This window comes from Vidua macroura, chromosome 15 (assembly GCF_024509145.1).
Source record: "Vidua macroura isolate BioBank_ID:100142 chromosome 15, ASM2450914v1, whole genome shotgun sequence".
Classification (NCBI taxonomy): domain Eukaryota; kingdom Metazoa; phylum Chordata; class Aves; order Passeriformes; family Viduidae; genus Vidua; species Vidua macroura.
Window position 1 is genome coordinate 16759981 of NC_071585.1, and position 18522 is coordinate 16778502.

An 18522-nucleotide genomic window follows, 5' to 3' on the forward strand; every position below is an offset into this window, starting at 1 on the left:
TGCCAGAGTTTATGACCTAAAAGTATTCACAACTTGACTGTGGAGTCAACTTCCTTCACCTTCCTCATTTTTTACCCAAGTATCTTTCAACACAGGCACAGGTTTTCCATTTCAAGCACAAACTTCTTTTTTTTATACTTGAACATTCTGCATTCTCTTCTGCTGTCAGACAACAGAGGCATGCGTGATAAATGCTCTGGTACCTGCACTGTTTGTTCAACACCAGTGGCTGAATCCCTCTGTTCTCATTCCCTGCAGTCATGCAAAAAAAAAAAAAAAGAAATTATCCCAAGCAGCATTAATCCCTGGCACACAAGGAGCAGACCATTCCCCAACCACCATGCAATATCCAGCAGAACAGACACAAAACATTATTCTTTCAGCTTCTTCAGTCATGCTACCACCTGGCATCTGCTTCAGAGGAAATATTAACCACTCTGGAAAAGGGGAATGTCTTTCTGGGAAGCATCTAGGTGAAACTGCTCTATGGCTTCTTTGTCCTGGCTTGGAATAGCTCTTTCCATTCAATTCAGCACCAGTGAGACATCCCGTGGGAACTCTTTTACTTCTCTCTTCTAGAGCAAGCGATAGCTTAGAACCTAAAATAGAAAGCTTGTTAAAGACAGTGGTAACACAATAAACAGCACTGCTTGTCACTGAGTGTTTTCTCTTGGGGTATTTCACTTCAGGCTAAATATGACAAGCAGATCAACACAATTCTAAATCTCAAATCTGTCAACGATATCTTGGAGTATTTCTCTCCCTCTCCTCATAAAATGTCAACATATTTTATTCTCCACCTCAAAAATCAAACAACAACTTTAAGTTTTTATATGATCACTTGGTTTCAATTTTCTTAGGAATTCTTTGGTACAGACTGAGTAACATGACAGTGTACAACATCTTGCATGGTAAAATACAGCTCTTAGAAGGTAACATGACAACAAAATTCACTATTCCATTCCCAACAGCTGCTATGCTTATTTTTAATAAGGGGCACGTTCTTCCTTCTTTTGCAAGTCACACTGTCCAGTTGTGGATCACTGCAAGTTACTTGTCAGGATCTTGGAATTTCCTGTGTAGAAATGAGTGCTGTCCCACTGAACAAATTAATGTGCTATCCACGAGGGAAAAGCTAATGAAATATTAACCATTCCATTATGTCCTTGTGCACAACAATAAAGGGAATAAGTGTAATTTATCTGGATATGAGGTAAGGAAGCATTCAGAGAGCAGCTTTTACTCCCTTTGAAGCTGCTCCTCAGCAAACAACTGACCAGATCCATCCCAATCCCACGGACTCAGCTGACACTGAGGAGCCTCAGGAACCCCTTGCCTACATTGCCATGTGCTTTCCCAGGTTTGCAACTGCACATGCAAGGGTCAGGTCAGTACAAAACAGCTGGAATGTTTGCTGTTCAGCTCAAACCATTTGCTCCTATAATATCCTCCAAATGTGCCAGGGATTAAACCAGCCTCCTGTCAAAATCACTGTGAAGGCTTCATCCAAATTAGCCAGTTACCTTTGCTACTCTGGGTACCCCTCAGACAATGAGAAGTTCCTGGAAAAGAGACTCTCAAGCCAAGCACATTATTCCTGCACCTTTCAGCAATTTTAAATTGCAAATTTAATCCTATTATAGATAAACCCCAGAGGTCTCGATACAGGCAACAATCCCCCAACTATTCCTACTATTTAACTTCATTACAATTTATCCACATCATCTGAATATCCTCAGCTCAACTCCAAGTATCCAATTAAACCCACAGAAAAAGAACTGTTAAACATGGCACGAGAACGTTTTGTATCAAGCAGAGGATTAGTTTTATTTCCAGGCATGAGAAATTTAAGGCCAGATTTCTCAAGAATACAATTCATTTGGAAAAAAAAAAAAATTGCCATTAGCATGTGGTACCAATGTTTCTCCTCTCCTCACACAGTTTATTGCACACATTTCTGTCCAGTGCAAACAGAATAGGGGTGAACAGCACAATGACAGACAAACTAAGACCTGCAAATATAAAGAGTTATTACAGATAAAATGAACAGGAAATGTGATTCCATGACCCGTAAAAATAGAAATTTTCATCACATCTGGAGTTAACAGTCAAAAATTGACAGTACCAAAGAGGAGTATAAATTGCATTAGGCACTCTGTTAAATGGAACAGTAGGAAAAAACACAGGGCTTAGAAGAAGAACTTGAAGAACATTAGAAAGGTTAAGGCATTACTGCAGGCTTCATATCCAAGCAGCTACAGAAAGGGCACCTTTGGGTCAGGGGAGTTTTTCATCTCTTCTTCACCTGCAAAGCAAGAGGCAACCTCATTATTCCTTCCATGGAGACAGTTTGCTAATTGAAGGCCTGCCTGTTAACCACAGCTATTTCCATTCCACAAACACACTGAGCAATGGTCAAGAAGTGGACATAATTCATCCGTGTGGATGTTTTCTTGGCAGTTTCATTTCTGAAGTTAGTTTCATTTCTGTAAGTAGTTTTAGTTACATTATAAGCTGGTAGAACAACTATTTCCCTCAAATGTTTTCACTGCTGTAACAGCACCCAGTGAGCTGGATGACAGCCCTTCTCCACTTGCACAAAGACAGTTCCTGCTCTGAGAACACAGCCTGTGAATTCACCAAGCCAAGGAGAAAAGGCAGTGTTGGATCACAGTTTGGAATAGTGCACAGCCTGGATTTACCACGGCTACAGAGCTCTGTGTGCTCTTACATGCTGCCATCCAAACCATTACCTTGGTGATGTATCAACTGAATTGCTATAAAATCATCCCCTGGATGGGAGGGAGACTGCCTGAAAACACAGAGCAAACTTGTGGAATTTGGCACAGATCAATCAAACCAGCATATGCAGAGTTCCTCAGCAGAACACGAGGAGCTCACTGGAGCATTTTCAGGCTGCTCAGTTAAGTAAAATGGGTTTGCTTTAATCATCCTTATTTTTAAGGATCTTTCTACTTTGGGAGTTAGCACTTCATTTTCTTTGCATTTCCCATACTAATCCACCCAAACCTCAACTGAAAGGAACACGAGGCAGAAACAAGTATAGTACATGTCCCCTGAATGCTGGAAAAGCACAGCTGAAAATCCAGAAATAACTGGTTGCTACACTGATGGGAATCCATGCAGTGTCAGAGAGATATCCCAGCTCTTATCAGATGGAATCTCACTCACAGCTCCTGTCTAGGCACAAACTCCACAGGAGCAAGGACAGGACGTGGAGCACCTCAGCCCTGCAACAGCACTCAAACAACACTGCAGTGGGTGTGACCTGGGACAGCACATTTCAAGCAACAAAGAACAGATTATTATATGCTTTCACTTTTCTAAACCTTTCTTTTTCAGAGACAACAACCTTAATTTTATTCCAAAATCAAGCCAATAAAATCAGATGAAAGGTTAAAACAAACTCCTTCATGTAACAAAACAGCGTGTGTTATGCAGGGCTGAAATGCTCCATTAATAAGTTTTAAAATTACTGCTCCTCAGAAACTCTGCAGTCAGTTTCAAACACACAAGTTCCCTCTCTTCCTTGGTACAAATTTAACTCCAGTTCTCTGGAAAATCCTTCACTGGTTCTGTTAGCAGGAGTCCAGAGCTTGTGTCTCACCTCCTGCCTGTCCTTGCTGGTTTCAACACACAGACTCTGAAACCCAATTTTTATGTCCAGATAACTCCAGTTTCAGATCCCAGGCAACTGAATCATCCTATGGGATTCAGGGATCTTTGTGCCCATTACCAAAACACACTGTTCTCTGTTTTAGCTAACTAATTATATGTTAGCACCCAAGCAGTGAAAATGCTCCTAGGAAATTCTGCTTGACTGACTTGGCTAATTACAGGCCTGGAGTTGAAGCAGGGCCAAGTCTACCTTTAGCTTCTGCTTGGTGCTTAAAAGGAGCTGCAGACACACACACAGGCCCAGCCTGACAACATCCCAGTTCACAGGAAGCCTTCTCTGAAACTGGGGAGCAAATGCCCAGGACACTTGCCAGGAAGCATTTAACAGAGCTATAACATCAACTGTCACTGCCTGCTGCACTGAGCTGAGACTGTGTTGTACAAGGACAAAAAAAAAAGTGTTTAATTATTCAGTTACCGGCTTAAAAACTATAATCATGGTTGCTTGTTTCCACATTTCCTTCATATGATTCTTCAATTCCAAATGCTGCCCTCCTGAACAAGCCCAACAGCATCAAGGTACTTTTAGTATAACACTTTATTTTTGCTGGCCCTGTCAAAAGCCCAGGAACTGCAAGAACCACATTCCAGCAGCACTGCCCAGATAGCAACCACCATGCTCAGCTGGGATTAAAGCTGCACACAGGCTGTCATTAAAAACAAAATAAACCATCAAGCTGTGAGCTCAGGAGATAAAGAACATTCTAATGGCAGCTCCCATTCCAACTTCCCAGATGAATGAGGGCAACGCTGTGTTGCCTTGGAAATCAGGACAGGTCTTAGATGAAATGGTAGCAGGCTTGAGGAGAGGTTTAACAATTGGTAAAGATTAGGAAATCCACTTATGTTACCCCAGTTCAATTATATCTTTTTTTGGAATTAATGTTTTCTTCTCCTTACAAACCCCTGAACACAGCACTACACAACAGGAGAGAAAGAAAAATAAGTGTCAATAATTCAGTTCAAGCTTTTCATGTATCCAATCAAGACTAACATCCAAAATTTTCTGTTGCAGCCTACAGAAAGACAGATTTCTCCTACAAAAGAGCTACAGTAGTTTGAGCACACGGCTCACATTACTACTCAATCTCTCCTGAAGCTTTAACACACCAAATATATCAATAAATCTGATCATACTCACCTGCCAATGAACTGCAGCACAGCACAGACATCCTCAAGGCCAGTGATATCTAAGATACCAGATTGTTTCATTGCTTAACTGCGGCCCAAAGAGAGGGTTGAGTTGAGCCAGAATTGCAATCAGCCAACTGCAAGACACCCCCCCAACCCAACAGAGACAAATCAGCCAAATGACAGCTTGTGACAATGGAAAGGTTGTCCAAACACAAGGACCATCAGAGAATAAAAGGCTATCTTAGGAAGGTCTAGGTTCAAATAAAAATTCTGTTCAAGCTCATACACAAGGACCAGCCACCAGCAATGAAGTTATGGCACCAAATCATTGTGCAGCTGAAATAGATTGTCCTGTTCAACTGAAAGCAACACAAAACCACCTGACAGCATTGCCCTCACACCTCTCTTTTGACAGCAAAGTGTTTTGAGACACATGAAACTCAGGTATTTGGGAACTCAGAAAATGGAAACATAAAAGAGACAGACCTTTTTTCAGTGCCTTTGAAGCATCCTTTAAACAACAACCTCTGAGAAACATCCTCTCTCTCATTTGCTTCTCAGTGCATGACAGACATGGGATATTTTTCAGAGACTTAACAAAAGTGAATTTAAACCTGGCACAGAGGTCAAGTAACAGGGACCTGAAGCAAAAGGGTACAAAAGAACACCAAAAAAAAGACCAAAAAAAGAACCCCACAAGAACAACCCCAATATGACACAAACCCCAGATCATCAGCACAGCAGCCTTGTCACTGGAGCAGAGCACAAACTAACACTGCAGAAGCCATGGCCAGAACTGAGAACAAGAGGAATGTAGTTTGTGGAAAATATCCAGGAAAGCTAAACAGAAATAAATATTCCACTCTTAAAAGATATATTTGCTTTATAAACGTTATAAGAATCAGAAAAAGCAATGGATGCTTCCATGGATTTAAATCTATGTTAAATACTAACTATATAAACACATTTAGTGAACACACTGGCTCATCTGTCTGCTATTTCTAGAATGCTTTGTAAGGAGGAGAAAAAGCAGAGCAGCTTTGTAATGGGAGCTGCCACAAATGTATCAGAGTGCTTAGGCAGTCATGGAAAATTCCACACAAACCTTGATGCTCTGACCAGCAAACCAAGTGCAGGTCGGCTGCCTGCAACAGCCACGGGCAAAAGATGTGGGTCAGACTTAAAGAAAACACATCAATCCTCCTCAAATTTACCCATATTTTTTTGCAATCCCCCTTTCAGTTTTGCACGGGGTAGAACCCCAGCTAAAACAAGGAGCTGAGCCTGCAGCAGTCCATCAGTCACACAAGCCTTGGAACACGTAGCAGGCTCTACAAAGGAATTAAAACATCAGCAAGACACCACTGAGAACAGCCAAAAACCTTTCGGTTGACACGTTTCTACTTTGCTGTCCAAAGCAGTGACAACAATGTATTTTGAGACCATGATGTTACATCTACTTAAGGGAAAAGCAAATTAGCTCTTAAAATTATCAGGGAATTTCTTTTGTGAGGGTTAATTTTTCAGATCCAACAGACAGATCCAAAGAGCACTCTGCCATCTGCCTCCAGCATCCTGAAGTAACACAAGTGGGAGGAGGGTAGAACACTAAAAGCCTGTTAAAGCACATTTTTCCTTTTGTCACTGCAGAGCAGGAAGGAACTCCTTGCACGAATCTCTCACCTCTCGCTGCTTCCCGAGCTCAGGCCCAGCATGGCTGTGAATTAAAGGAGCTGGGAGCACACTGAGAAGCTCAGCCTGTGGAAGCAGGCTTTGGGAAAAGCAGCGTGGAGGTTTCTAAAGGCGTTTGTTGGGGCCGTGCTGGATACCCGAGCTCGGAGCCAGGGCGGCACTAGGGCAGCAGCACGTTCCTCCCCCTGCCCTGCGAGGGCTGAGGAATTTAAAGCAGTTGTTAGGCTGCAACTGCCTCGCATTCAAGGTAAGTCATGAAAAGCTTTTCCCATGTTTTGCTTAAGTGATGCTGCTTTATACAGTGATCCAGCGTGACAACACACAGCAGAACGCAGCATTCAGGGTAAAACAAACCTCTGTATCCAAGATGCAATGTTCCAGAGCTGCTGAAAGCAGGTGTGGCATTCGAGCCACCCACAGGTCCTTGCATTCTACCAGATCCCACTTAGAACAGTTACTGTTAATTATCCAGCTCAGACAAGGAAATTAAAGTCCCTTCTGTTGTACCAGAGAGATTTTTTTAAAAGGTCTTCCCACCACAACTGCCATCTGTCTGTGCTCGTGTTACAAATTAAGGTCCTGCTATCTCTGTTTAAATGTCAATTTGGGCATCCATATTTTAATCCTGTTAGAATCAGTAGCAAATAATACGATTTTCCAAGCACCCTGTCCTCTGTTAGGACATGATGACACTGTTCAGGAACTGCTCTGTGCACAGCAAAATAGATTTAGACTCTGACAGTACCTCCCAATATGGTGTAACCTCTAATTTCTGCAGCAGTATCTCCTTGGACTTTGCCTTAGATTTTAAGAGGTTCCTGGGAACGGTTTATTCTTCAAAAGGCTGCTGGGTACAGGATCTGTACACAAATTAGATGCAAATATCTTCCACAGAACAACCAAATGAGTCCCATGTAATCAATATGGTTATTCAAAATTATCACTGTTAAATCTAAATACAGAAGAAACAGCTTTAAGTTGAAATATGATTGACTTCAAATTAATTTGTCAATTTGTCAAACAAATGGTGTTTAATGAAGACAGGAAATTGTTTTTTCCCTACTTTCAACTAGAAAGGTAACTCAAAGAGCACAAAAGCAGGTCTAGCAGAGACTGAACAGCTGTACAGAGGAGCACAGAACAGCACCAGCCACTGCTAAGGACACACAAATACCCGGGACAGCAGAAATTATTTTAATCCTAACATAGCTAATGAAGAACTCCCAGGAACAATTCTTTGGGCTTCTTTCAAGGCTGGTATGAAAAATTAATCATTTTCTTTAACCACCCAAAATTAAGGTCTTAAATGTTTTCAGTACCTCCTCCCCCAAAACAAAAAAAAAGCAAGAACAATAAACTTCCACATGTTTGAATAAAACAGAGGGAAAAGGTTGGACCAGATCTTTTGAGGTCCTTTCCAAACAGGGCTGTTCTACAATTTCATACAGAATAAATGAGCAAATAAAAAGAGAAAGACTGTGTGATGAGGCAAGTTCTGCCTTGGAACACGATGAGAAAAATCTGCTTTTTGTTGCATTCTGGCAAGCAGACACTACAAATGCAATTTATGTGGTTGGGTACAACTACCAAGGGTTGAATACATCCTAAGATTTTGCTGCTTTTTTTTCCCCCAAAGTATAATTGGAGAAAGCCAAAGGAAATTTGGCTTTCAGAAAACAAGTTAGAGCCCACAAAATTACCAAAGAACCCCTGGATGTGCAAAAGAGCAGTTTATAAAACATGTTAATAACAGTAGGCTTTATAATGGGTATGTTTAGATAAAATAATCAACTAAACCTACCTACCTACAGTCACATACCACTGTACATTTGAAGAGTTCACAGAATTTAGCCAAAAGTTAAGAAATTCTACAACAATCACATTTCACAGAGGATGCTGCAGATGCCACATGGCCTCTACTTCAAGGAAAACTCTCCTTCAAACAATACAGACACCAAACCTCAAGGGTTTTTTAGAAGAGTGGGACATTGCTTCTGTAGAAAAAAAACCCAAGTGAGAACTTGAAATTTAAACAGAACCAAAACAAAGCTCAATCCTCCTCCTAATTAAAAACCACCCAACTTACTGTAACATAAATGCAGCAACCCAGGAAAAATCACCAGAAAAGTTGTCCTTTCTTAGCCCAACATTTGGGACCTGTTATGAGACTGGGCTGCTACAAACTTCATGTGCAGGGCAAGGAGACCTTCATAGCACTGAGATTCCCAAATTACATTCCCAAATTCAAGATGCTTGCACAAATTCTCAAATTTCTATATCCACTCAGCAAAACTTAAATTTTAAAACTGCTGTGGATACAAAACAGACCCAAGTTTGCTGGACTTTTACAGTTAAGCAAGAGTGAATTCTTAAGAGTTCACATATCAAATACTTTGAACAGAAATAAGTTTTGTAGAGTATAAACTGATACTAACCCTGAATATCACTTTATTAACCTAAACCAAACCTGTGCTAGTTGTACCACAGTCTAACCCAACAGGCCTCTCCTGGAACATGTCAACACTGAGATGCACTTCTCTAAATATTCATTTTAAATTCATTTGAATAGCATAAATAATGCCTAAATAGTTCAAGAAAGTACAAATACTACTCAGGTTTGAATGGAACTCCAAATAATTTTTATAACAAGTTAACCCTTAAGATCAAACCAGACTTGTACCACTTTACTCTCCATAACAAATTATTTCAAAGTTATTTCTGCATAGTTTTTTTTTTTACAAGATCAATCTTTAAAAAGAGAGAGAGAGAGAAACACAAGCAAGCTTTGTCTTGCAGTCTCCAGCTACAGCTGCCTTAAATCCTGATAAAAAAACATTATATGAAGAGCTCTCAGCAAGTCACTTTGTAATTGCTACTACATCTCCTACAGAAAGGAGGAGGCAGCCTCAAAATACACTGTGCATTTAAACAGAAATTGTCTTAATATATCAAAGTCTCACTAAAAAACCCACCATGCAGCAGCTTTTCCACCCACCACTCTACCAGATTTTCAGAGTATTCAAGGAATCTAAAAGCAAAACTCTTCAGTGAGTTTGAGTTAGTATTACCTTAGAATTAAAGTGGAAAGGAAAAAGGCAAAAAAAGCCTAAGAATCAGGAAAATCTAGAATTGACCAAGTGTCATTATACTTGTGAGCAAATGAGGCAGTGAACTGGAGAGGAGGAGCAGCCAGGCCATGCAGAGGACAGGTCACAGTTATGTGTCAGAGGACACAGGAGGAATTCAGGTTCCTTTTAATTCAGCATTTTCCAATGGGAAAATTTCTTCAGCACACTGAAGGTCTATAGAACTCAGAATTTCCAGAGCTGTCAAAGAAGGAGTCTAAATCTCTGTGACACATTCAAAAAGCTTCTAACTGCTCTGAGGCTGTAAAAAAGGAACTGGTGGTTACAACAGGAGTGGGCTTTGCTTAAGAGGCAGGACATTATTTGTACTTACAACAGGTAGCAGCAAACAGCACAGGTCACCAGCATGGTGTTGATAACTCTGCCAAGAGGAAGGAGAAATGTGATCAGGTGTGGTGTTGTGACTGACCACAAGATCCACAGAGGAAAACCCCACAGCAAACAAGGACAAGTTTGACTTTGATCATGTGAAAGATGACTCAACGTGAATGTTCTGGCTTCTTCCAGCTGAGTGAACTGCAGAGGCTCAGATCTGCAGGACTGACACAGCTCTGCCAGTTTACAGCTGCATTTAACACAATCACTGTGGACAGCAGCAAAATCTGATGCAGTGTCCTTCACATTAGTGAACCACTGAGGCTGGATGCACACAATAGATGCTTTCTCCATTTAGCAGAATTCTACTTCAAGAAAGTTTTAGTGTCAAATCGTCACTTTTAATTTTATGTGATGAAATGAGGAGTCTACAAATGGAATACAAAATAAAACCTCAAAGCTGTAGTGTAAAATTTTCCTTTCTTGGTGAAACACAGCTGTGTCAGAAACCACTGGAAAGCTGAAAAGAAGGAAGAACCAAGCTCTTGAAACTGAGAATGGTAAAACTGCAGCTACACACACACAGATGGGCTTGAAACGGGAGGAGAGGAAATGAGATTTTCTAACAGTGATCCCTGCAGCTCATGGAACTCGGTGGCAAAGTGGTTTGGTGGTTTTTTTTTTATTTTAAATTATAAAAAGGCATTTCCATCTATGTATTTCCTCTCCCAACTGAGTAACAAAACCTCATTGTAGGTGAGTAACTTCTGTTGGTGAGGCACAGAATTCCCACACTTCCATGCCTGGAAGCCATTTTATTCCAAGGTATTTCTGAGGACAGGCACATTTCCAGGCATGAAACACACATCAGGCTTGAAAGTTAGGCAGGAAACATCAGAGCTTGAGGAATATTGAGGGTTTAGATAGAGAACTGAGAGAAAAGACAGTTGGTACCTGTGGAGTACAGGGAGTGTCAGAGAGAGGAAGAGAGATTAAGAAGCCATTATCTCCTAGAGAAAAGAGAAAGACAAAAACTTGTCTGCTTTTTAATCAGAGCAGCCACAACCACTGCAGGAAAAACCTGAGCTTAGAAGCCCTGCTGTTGTCCTCAGCTACAAGGGCACCACACACGTTTAACCCAGAAACCCACCACTGCAGCCTTTCCAGTCTCACCCAGTGGGAAACCAGAGGGCGGTGGAGTAAGCTAGGAAAGGTCAAGTAAGGAAAGAAAGAGGAAGTTGTTGCTCAAATACCGCCTGACAATGAACCACCTTGACACAGGACGTTCCGCCTGCACAGGTTTCACAGAATGGTTTGGGTTGGAACAGACCTTAAACCTCATCCAGTTCCACCCCCTGCCACGGGCAGGGACACTTTCCACTATCCCGGGTGGCTCCAAGCCCCATCCAGCCTGGCCTTGGGCACTGCCAGGGATGAGGCAGCCACAGCTGCTCTGGGCACCCTGTGCCAGGGCCTCAGGGGAAACCCAAACCCGCGAGGGGCTCTGGGGGCACGGCCCGGCTCCGGCAGCCGCAGGGGCGGCTGTTCCGCTGCACCCCGGCCGGGCCCGGGCCCGTCCGTGCTGCGCCAGCGCTGCGCCCGCAACCGGGCCCGGGCAACCTCCGGGCGCCTCAGGGCTCCGCGGCCGCCTCCGCCGGGGCCTCCCCCCACACCCGCGGGGGACGGAAGGGAAGGTGCCCGGTGCCCGCCGCCGCCCGGTCACTCACCCGCGGTTCGGCCCCTTGGGTACGAGCCAGGGCAGGACGCCGCCGACCACCCCCCAGAACACGCTCATGACGATGATGGGCACCGCCAGGCCGCCGTACGCCATGGCCGCGCTCTGAGGGGAGCGGCGGCCGTGCCTCCCGCCACGCCCCGCCCGGCGCCCGCCAATCAGCGCCCGCTACGTCACCGGGCCCGGCGGGAGCGCGCGGTGCGGGAGGCACGGGGCCGCGGGAGCGCGCGGTGCGCGTGCAATAGGATCGGGGCTGGGATGGGATCGGGGCTGTGATGGGATCCGGGCTGTGATGGGATCGGGGCTGCGATGGGATCCAGGCTGTGATGGGATCGGGGCTGTGATGGGATCGGGGCTGTGATGGGATCGGTACTGCCATGGGATCGGGGCTGCCATGGGATCCGGGCTGTGAGATGGGATCCGGGCTGTGATGGGATCCGGGCTGTGATGGGATCCGGGCTGGGATGGGATCGGGGCTGCGATGGGATCGGGGCTGTGATGGGATCGGGGCTGTGATGGGATCGGGGCTGCGATGGGATCCGGGCTGTGATGGGATCGGGGCTGTGATGGGATCCGGGCTGCGATGGGATCGGGGCTGTGATGGGATCCGGGCTGTGATGGGATCGGGGCTGCGATGGGATCGGGGCTGTGATGGGATCGGGGCTGTGATGGGAGCGGGGCTGCGATGGGATCGGGGCTGCGATGGGATCGGGGCTGTGATGGGATCGGGGCTGGGATGGGATCGGGGCTGTGATGGGATCGGGGCTGTGATGGGATCGGGGCTGCCATGGGATCGGGGCTGCCATGGGATCCGGGCTGCGATGGGATCGGGGCTGTGATGGGATCGGGGCTGTGAGATGGGATCCGGGCTGTGATGGGATCGGGGCTGTGATGGGATCGGGACTGCCATGGGATCGGGGCTGTGAGATGGGATCGGGGCTGCGATGGGAGCGGGGCTGTGATGGCATCCAGGCTGTGATGGGATCGGGGCTGTGATGGGATCGGGGCTGCGATGGGATCGGGGCTGCGATGGGATCGGGGCTGTGAGATGGGATCGGGGCTGCCATGGGATCGGGACTGCCATGGGATTGGGGCTGCGATGGGATCGGGACTGCCATGGGATTGGGGCTGTGAGATGGGATCGGGACTGCCATGGGATCGGGGCTGCCATGGGATCGGGACTGCCATGGGATCGGGGCTGCTGTGGGATCGCCAGCCCGGCCGGTGCTCCCCAGCCCCATCCCCATCAGGCTGCCGGGTACGGGGACACGAAGCTCCTGCTGGGTAAGGGCTGGCTCTGAGCTCCTCCGGGAATTGGGGATGTGGGACACGATCCCACAGGGCAGCTCTGCACCTGGAAAGGTCCCGGTAGTGAACAAACCTCAGGGAATTCCTCAAACACCCACTCAAGGTGAAGAAATTTTGTGCTAAGCAGCACAAGCTGGAGGGACAAAACCTCTGAGCCTTCAGGATCGCTCACAGTCCACCTAAAGCATGGCTTCTAAAACTATGTTCTCCAATTGCCAGCATCCTCTTTTTTGGATTCCATTGTTGTTCAGGCAGCTGAATTTCTTTCCCTCTGTGGCAGCAATTAGAGGGCCACTCGCTGAGCCAGTAAATTCACCAAACTGCAGGGCTGTTTTCAACATGCTGCAGTAGCTCTCAGTCAGGTACCAAGTGCCAGGAAAGATCTCTCACAGAAAATTCATCCCAAATAGCATCACCAACAGCACCGAGACTGCTTCACCCCAACCCTTCCCAAACCAGTCAGCTCTGCCTCGTGAGCACTGCTCATAAATCTCTTTGTCCTCATTACCCAAATTAATTACATATACAGTGCACAGAATGAACATGTTAATATTAAAAAAACCAGGGCACATCTAATGAAGAGACAGAAACACAATGACTGTTAAGATGGATGTTTCAGGATTGCACTGCTCTTTCAGGTTGGTTGAAGCATTTCTTTACAAGGAAAAAAAATGTTTTTCTCAACAGTAAAAACAGGTACAAAAAGCTTTTTAATTTAGTGTATTTTTTACAAAGTCGAAAGAAAAGCAGGAATATTTAAACGCTGAGCAGGACACATCAATATTTTTGAAAGAAGACACACAACAGGTTGAATTTTAGCAGTTTTTTAATGGTGTCAATCAGGAAACCACCTATTCCTGCATCTTCTCGATTGTCTCCTCCTTGTACTTGCCCTTCTCCTTGCCAACCTGGCGGGACTTGGCTTTGCGCTCCAAGATCTTCTTGCGGTCCTTGTCCAGCTTTAGCCTGGTGATCACCACCTGGAGAGAGCACAGGGAGTTCAGGCTCCCTGTCCAGAGGGAAGGGCAGCAGCCAATCCCAAATCCACCTGAGGCACAGCACAGAGCTGATCCCACCAGCCAAAGCTGGCCTTGGACACTTCCAGGGACAGGCACAGCTTCTCCAGGCACCCTTTGCCTCACCACCCTCCCAGGGAAGAAGAATTTATCCAACAATTCCTGTTCCTGCCTCCTCAAACTGGCAAAGAAATTCATGTGTTGGTATTACTGAAAGCACTACCTGGAAAAATAGAACTAACAATCAAATCCTAGAAATGCCATATAGGCACAAACTTTCTCCTTAATTCCTTGTGCATTCAGGTCTCAATTGTAATTCCCACCTCTTTGCCCAGGAGAGGTACAAAGTGTTCACACAGTGCAAGCCTGTAACAAAACATCCCTCTGCTCTCTGCATTAATAACCAGAATCTTTATGCAAAGCTTTGCTGAGGTCTAGTTCCCAATTAATGAAAATTTTCCCAGAGTGAAGAACCAGCAGAAAATTCTGTTTCTCTCACTGCTATTCAGCACTGGCTCCACCACAATGTCACCTTGTCAGATATTGTTGCTGCCACACAAATCGTGATGTTTTGGAATAATTCTGCCCTGCCTCTGCTGAACACACCAACCATTTACACCAGAAAACCTGTTACAACTGGATTTTTTCCACCAACACTTCCATCTTTGTGCCCACGTGGCAAGGCTGAAGCAGACTGAATTCATCTGCTTCAAACCAGGTTTTGTCAAGTTCTTGTGTTTAGTTTGAAATGTTTCCTGTTATGATCTAAACAGGCTATGCCTGGTTTTCACCAGCTCTAAATACCTCAGGCTAAACCCAGGTTCAGAAGAATTCAGTTCACAATTTCCTAAAGAACAATCATAATTCTGAACATCTATTTAAGCCTCTCCAGCACCTCCTCATCCAGTGTTAGTACCACACAGCAAAGATGAGACATGGTTTTAAGTGATCCATTTTGTGCTTTGAAACCATTAGTCTCTTCAAAGATGAATTTTAGCAAGATTCCAAAGTTTCTACTCCTAGAAACAATGAGAAGTTTGTGGTTTCAACTCACATCTCTGCTCATGACACACTAACATTTCCTTGAGGCAGCATCTCCACAGAACCCCACAATGGTTTGGGTGGGAAGGGACCTTAAAACTCATCCAGTTCCACCCCTGCCACGGGCAGGGACACCTCCCACTGTCCCAAGCTGCTCCAAGCCCTGTCCAACCTGGTCTGGGACACTGCCAGGGATCCAGGGGCAGCCACAGCTGCTCTGGGCACCCTGTGCCAGGGCCTGCCCACCCCCACAGGGAAGGATTTCTTCCCAACATCCCATCTAACCCTGCTCTGCCAGTTGAAGCCATTCTCCTTTGTCTTGTCCCTCCAGGCCCTTGTAAAATTCTCTCTCCATCTTGTTGGCTCCTCCAGGCACTGTGAGGCCACAGTTGTGTCACCCCCAAAGCTTCTCCTCTGCAGGTGAACACTCCCAGCTCTCCCAGCAGAGCTGCTCCATCCCTCTGATCCCCTGGTGCCTCCTCTGGGCTCTCTCCAGCAGCTCCAGCTCCTTGCTGTGCTGGGCCAGCTCTGCAGGTGGGACTCACCTGAGGGGGTACAGGGGCACAACCCCCTTTGCTGCTGCCCACTGGGGATCAGCCCAGGGCATGGGGGTCCAGCTGGGGTGCAGCTCTCACCCACCAGCACCCCCAGATCCTTCTCCTCCATCTGCTGACCCAGGTGCATTCCCACCAGTTGGTAACAAGTCCCACCCAATCCCAGAGCAGCCATCTGTCCCCAGCTCTGCTGGCAGGTGCCAGCCCCAGGTGCCAGCCCCAGGTGCCCCCGTACCTTGCTGGGGTGGATGCCCACGTGCACGGTGGTGCCGTTGGCCTTCTCGCGCTGCACGCGCTCGATGTAGATCACGTACTTCTTCCTGTACACCTGCACCACCTTCCCGATCTGCTGGCCCTTGTAGTGTCCCCGCACCACCTGCACACAGCACACACACACTGAGCTCCAAAACCAGCCCTGGGGCAGCCAGCCCATCTCACACCTGGGGCGTTCACATCCTCTGCACAGACAGACACAATTCTGTCTCTCGGGATTGCACAGAGAGAAGAAGAGAAAACAATCTTTATCTCTGCCCCTTTGTTTTGCCCATGTGGAATGTGGTGTGGGGATTGTTCACCTGCAGTGATTGCAGGGCTGGGTTCTGGTGAAGGTTGTTTGGGGTCAGTGACCAGTGGGGTCCAGCTGTGTTGGGCCCTCAGCAGAGTCACAGTTTGAGTTAGTTACGTAAATAAGAAACAAATATGTAGAATAGGATAGTATCTCTTTAAATAATATATTAATGTAATATAGCATCGTTTTAATAAAGCTATCCTTCAGCCTTCTGATCTGGAGCCAGACATCAGCATTTCTTCCCCACATTTTTACTACACACAACCCATGGCTGAATTACCCAGCTGAGCTGCTCAAGCCACAAACACACGAGTGACCTGACAATTTCAGCATTACCAGCATGGAACACATCACAGATCAGGATTGTGCTTCTCCCCCACTTTCTCTGCAGCAAACCCTAATGAGGGAGCTCTGCAGCTGTGCAGCCAAGTTCCAGTTTTTAACAGATTTTACCCTAATTTTTCACCTATCATTGTGTTTTATATAAAAAAGCCACTTAGCTTGGGCTCATTTCTAATCCAATCTTCCAAATATCGCAGGTAGCAAACAAGTCTATAAAAAAGAAACAATTCTCTGCTTTGTGCTTTATTGTTGAAGTTCTCAGTTCAGCACAATGGTCAGTGCACGTGGCTGAAGTGCAGCAGAATTGCCAGGACACTTGTGCTCCTGCTATCATCCTTGTCACTGAAGTGAATCTGAGAAACACCTGACAGCCCAAGTCATGAACTGATTAACTTAGACCATTCCTGCCATGCTGAGGGCACCAATATGAGTTTCATCCTTCCCTTTTCCACATGAAAACAGGATCCCAGAGTGGGCTGGCTTGGAAAACGCTTCCAAGATCATCAAATCCAAATGATGCCCCATCCCCACCGTGTCCCCAGCCCAGAGCACCGAGTGCCACCTCCAGCCCTTCCTGGGACGCTCCAGGGATGGGGATCCAAACCTCCCTGGGCAGTTCCAGGGCCTGAGCACCCTTTCCACGGGGAAATTCCTGCTGCAAACTCCTCGGGGAGAAGCTCAGGTGCGGCAGGGCAGTACCTGGACCTCGTCGTCCTTGCGGATGGGCATGGAGCGCACGTTGTACTTCTGCCGCAGCTCCTTGGACAGCGGCGAGGACATGATTTTCCTGCGGATGTGGGAGGGGGCATTGAAGTGCCTTTTGCGGTTCTTGCTGCGGTCCGAGGTCACAAAGGGGTTGAACTTCATTTTGGCTGCACAAAAATAAAAAAAGAAAACCCCCAGCAGTTGGAGAGGGACACACACACAATACACCCCGGCACCCACGCCCACAGATCCGCCGCGGCACTAAAAAGCAATTTCAACTGTTTTTAATCCCACCGCTGGTCAACAAATCCTGATATCCCGGACTCCAAAGAAGCTGAAGCCTCTGCCCTGACTGACACACGCGCACACCAGACCGTTCCTCCCGCTCTCGGCGCTCAGGTTCTTATGAGCCTGGATGCTGCCCTGCAGTCACACCGCTCTCCCTCACATCCAGCTATTAAAATGTGTATTTTGGGCTTGCAGAGAGAACTCGCTCTGCCCCAGCACCTCCAGTAACGCTCCTCACCGCAGCGAACGGGTAACGCGTCTGCAAATCCAAGAGAATTCTGGCCTTTCCTAAACTTTTAACAGCTGCGCTACGGCACTGCCTGTCAGGGCACCGCTGATCCTGACAGCACAGGATAAATTAAACCAAGGATGCATTAAATTAAATTAAAGGGTGGCTTTGCTCAACTCCCCAGCTTTTACGTGCACCCCCCATGCGGGCTGGGCTGCGTTAACTCCGTAATGCACCAGGAAGGCGCAGCCCGAAGGAAGCCCGAGCTCTCCCCGTCCCGCAGCCCCGGGCGGGCTCCCGGCCACCCGAGCCCCCTCCCGCTCCCCGCCGCTGGCCCGCGGAGGCCCGGCCGGCCGGAGATGGCCGCGGATGGCCCCGATGGCCGCGGATGGCCGCGGATGGCCGCGGATGGCGGCTCCCGGTGCCTCACCCGCTGCCGCCGCCGCGCCGCCCGCCCGGAAGAGGAGCCAGCAGCGCTTCCGCTTCCGCTTCCGCCTGCGCCGCCGCGGGCACGGAGCCGCGCCCCCTGGCGGCCGGAGGGCAGCGCTGCAGCGGGGACAGAGCGGGGACTGACCCGGGATAGACCTGGGATAGAGCCAGGACAGAGCGGGGATAGAGCCGGGATAGACCCGGGATAGACCCGGGACAGAGCCGGGATAGAGCCGGGAAAGAGCGGGGATAGAGCCGGGATAGACCCGGGACAGAGCCGGGATAGAGCCGGGAAAGAGCGGGGATAGAGCCGGGATAGAC

The 18522-nt window shown here is 47.0% G+C and overlaps 2 protein-coding genes across 2 annotated transcripts; both read right to left on the reverse strand.

The window, feature by feature from the left end:
- Window positions 1–1801: 1801 nt before the first annotated feature.
- Window positions 1802–11860, reverse strand: ATP6V0E1 (ATPase H+ transporting V0 subunit e1). Its single transcript, XM_053991400.1, has 4 exons — window positions 11714–11860; window positions 9985–10032; window positions 4841–4967; window positions 1802–2305 (listed from the first exon to the last, which is right to left on the reverse strand). Exons 1-3 carry the CDS (start codon window positions 11815–11817, stop codon window positions 4874–4876), a joined length of 246 nt encoding a protein of 81 aa, XP_053847375.1. The 5' UTR covers window positions 11818–11860; the 3' UTR covers window positions 1802–2305; window positions 4841–4873.
- A 1977-nt stretch (window positions 11861–13837) lies between these two features.
- On the reverse strand, window positions 13838–18268 carry RPL26L1 (ribosomal protein L26 like 1). The gene is made up of 4 exons (XM_053991399.1): window positions 18203–18268; window positions 17250–17422; window positions 15876–16016; window positions 13838–14009 (listed from the first exon to the last, which is right to left on the reverse strand). Exons 2-4 carry the CDS (start codon window positions 17415–17417, stop codon window positions 13881–13883), a joined length of 438 nt encoding a protein of 145 aa, XP_053847374.1. The 5' UTR covers window positions 17418–17422; window positions 18203–18268; the 3' UTR covers window positions 13838–13880.
- Window positions 18269–18522: the final 254 nt, after the last annotated feature.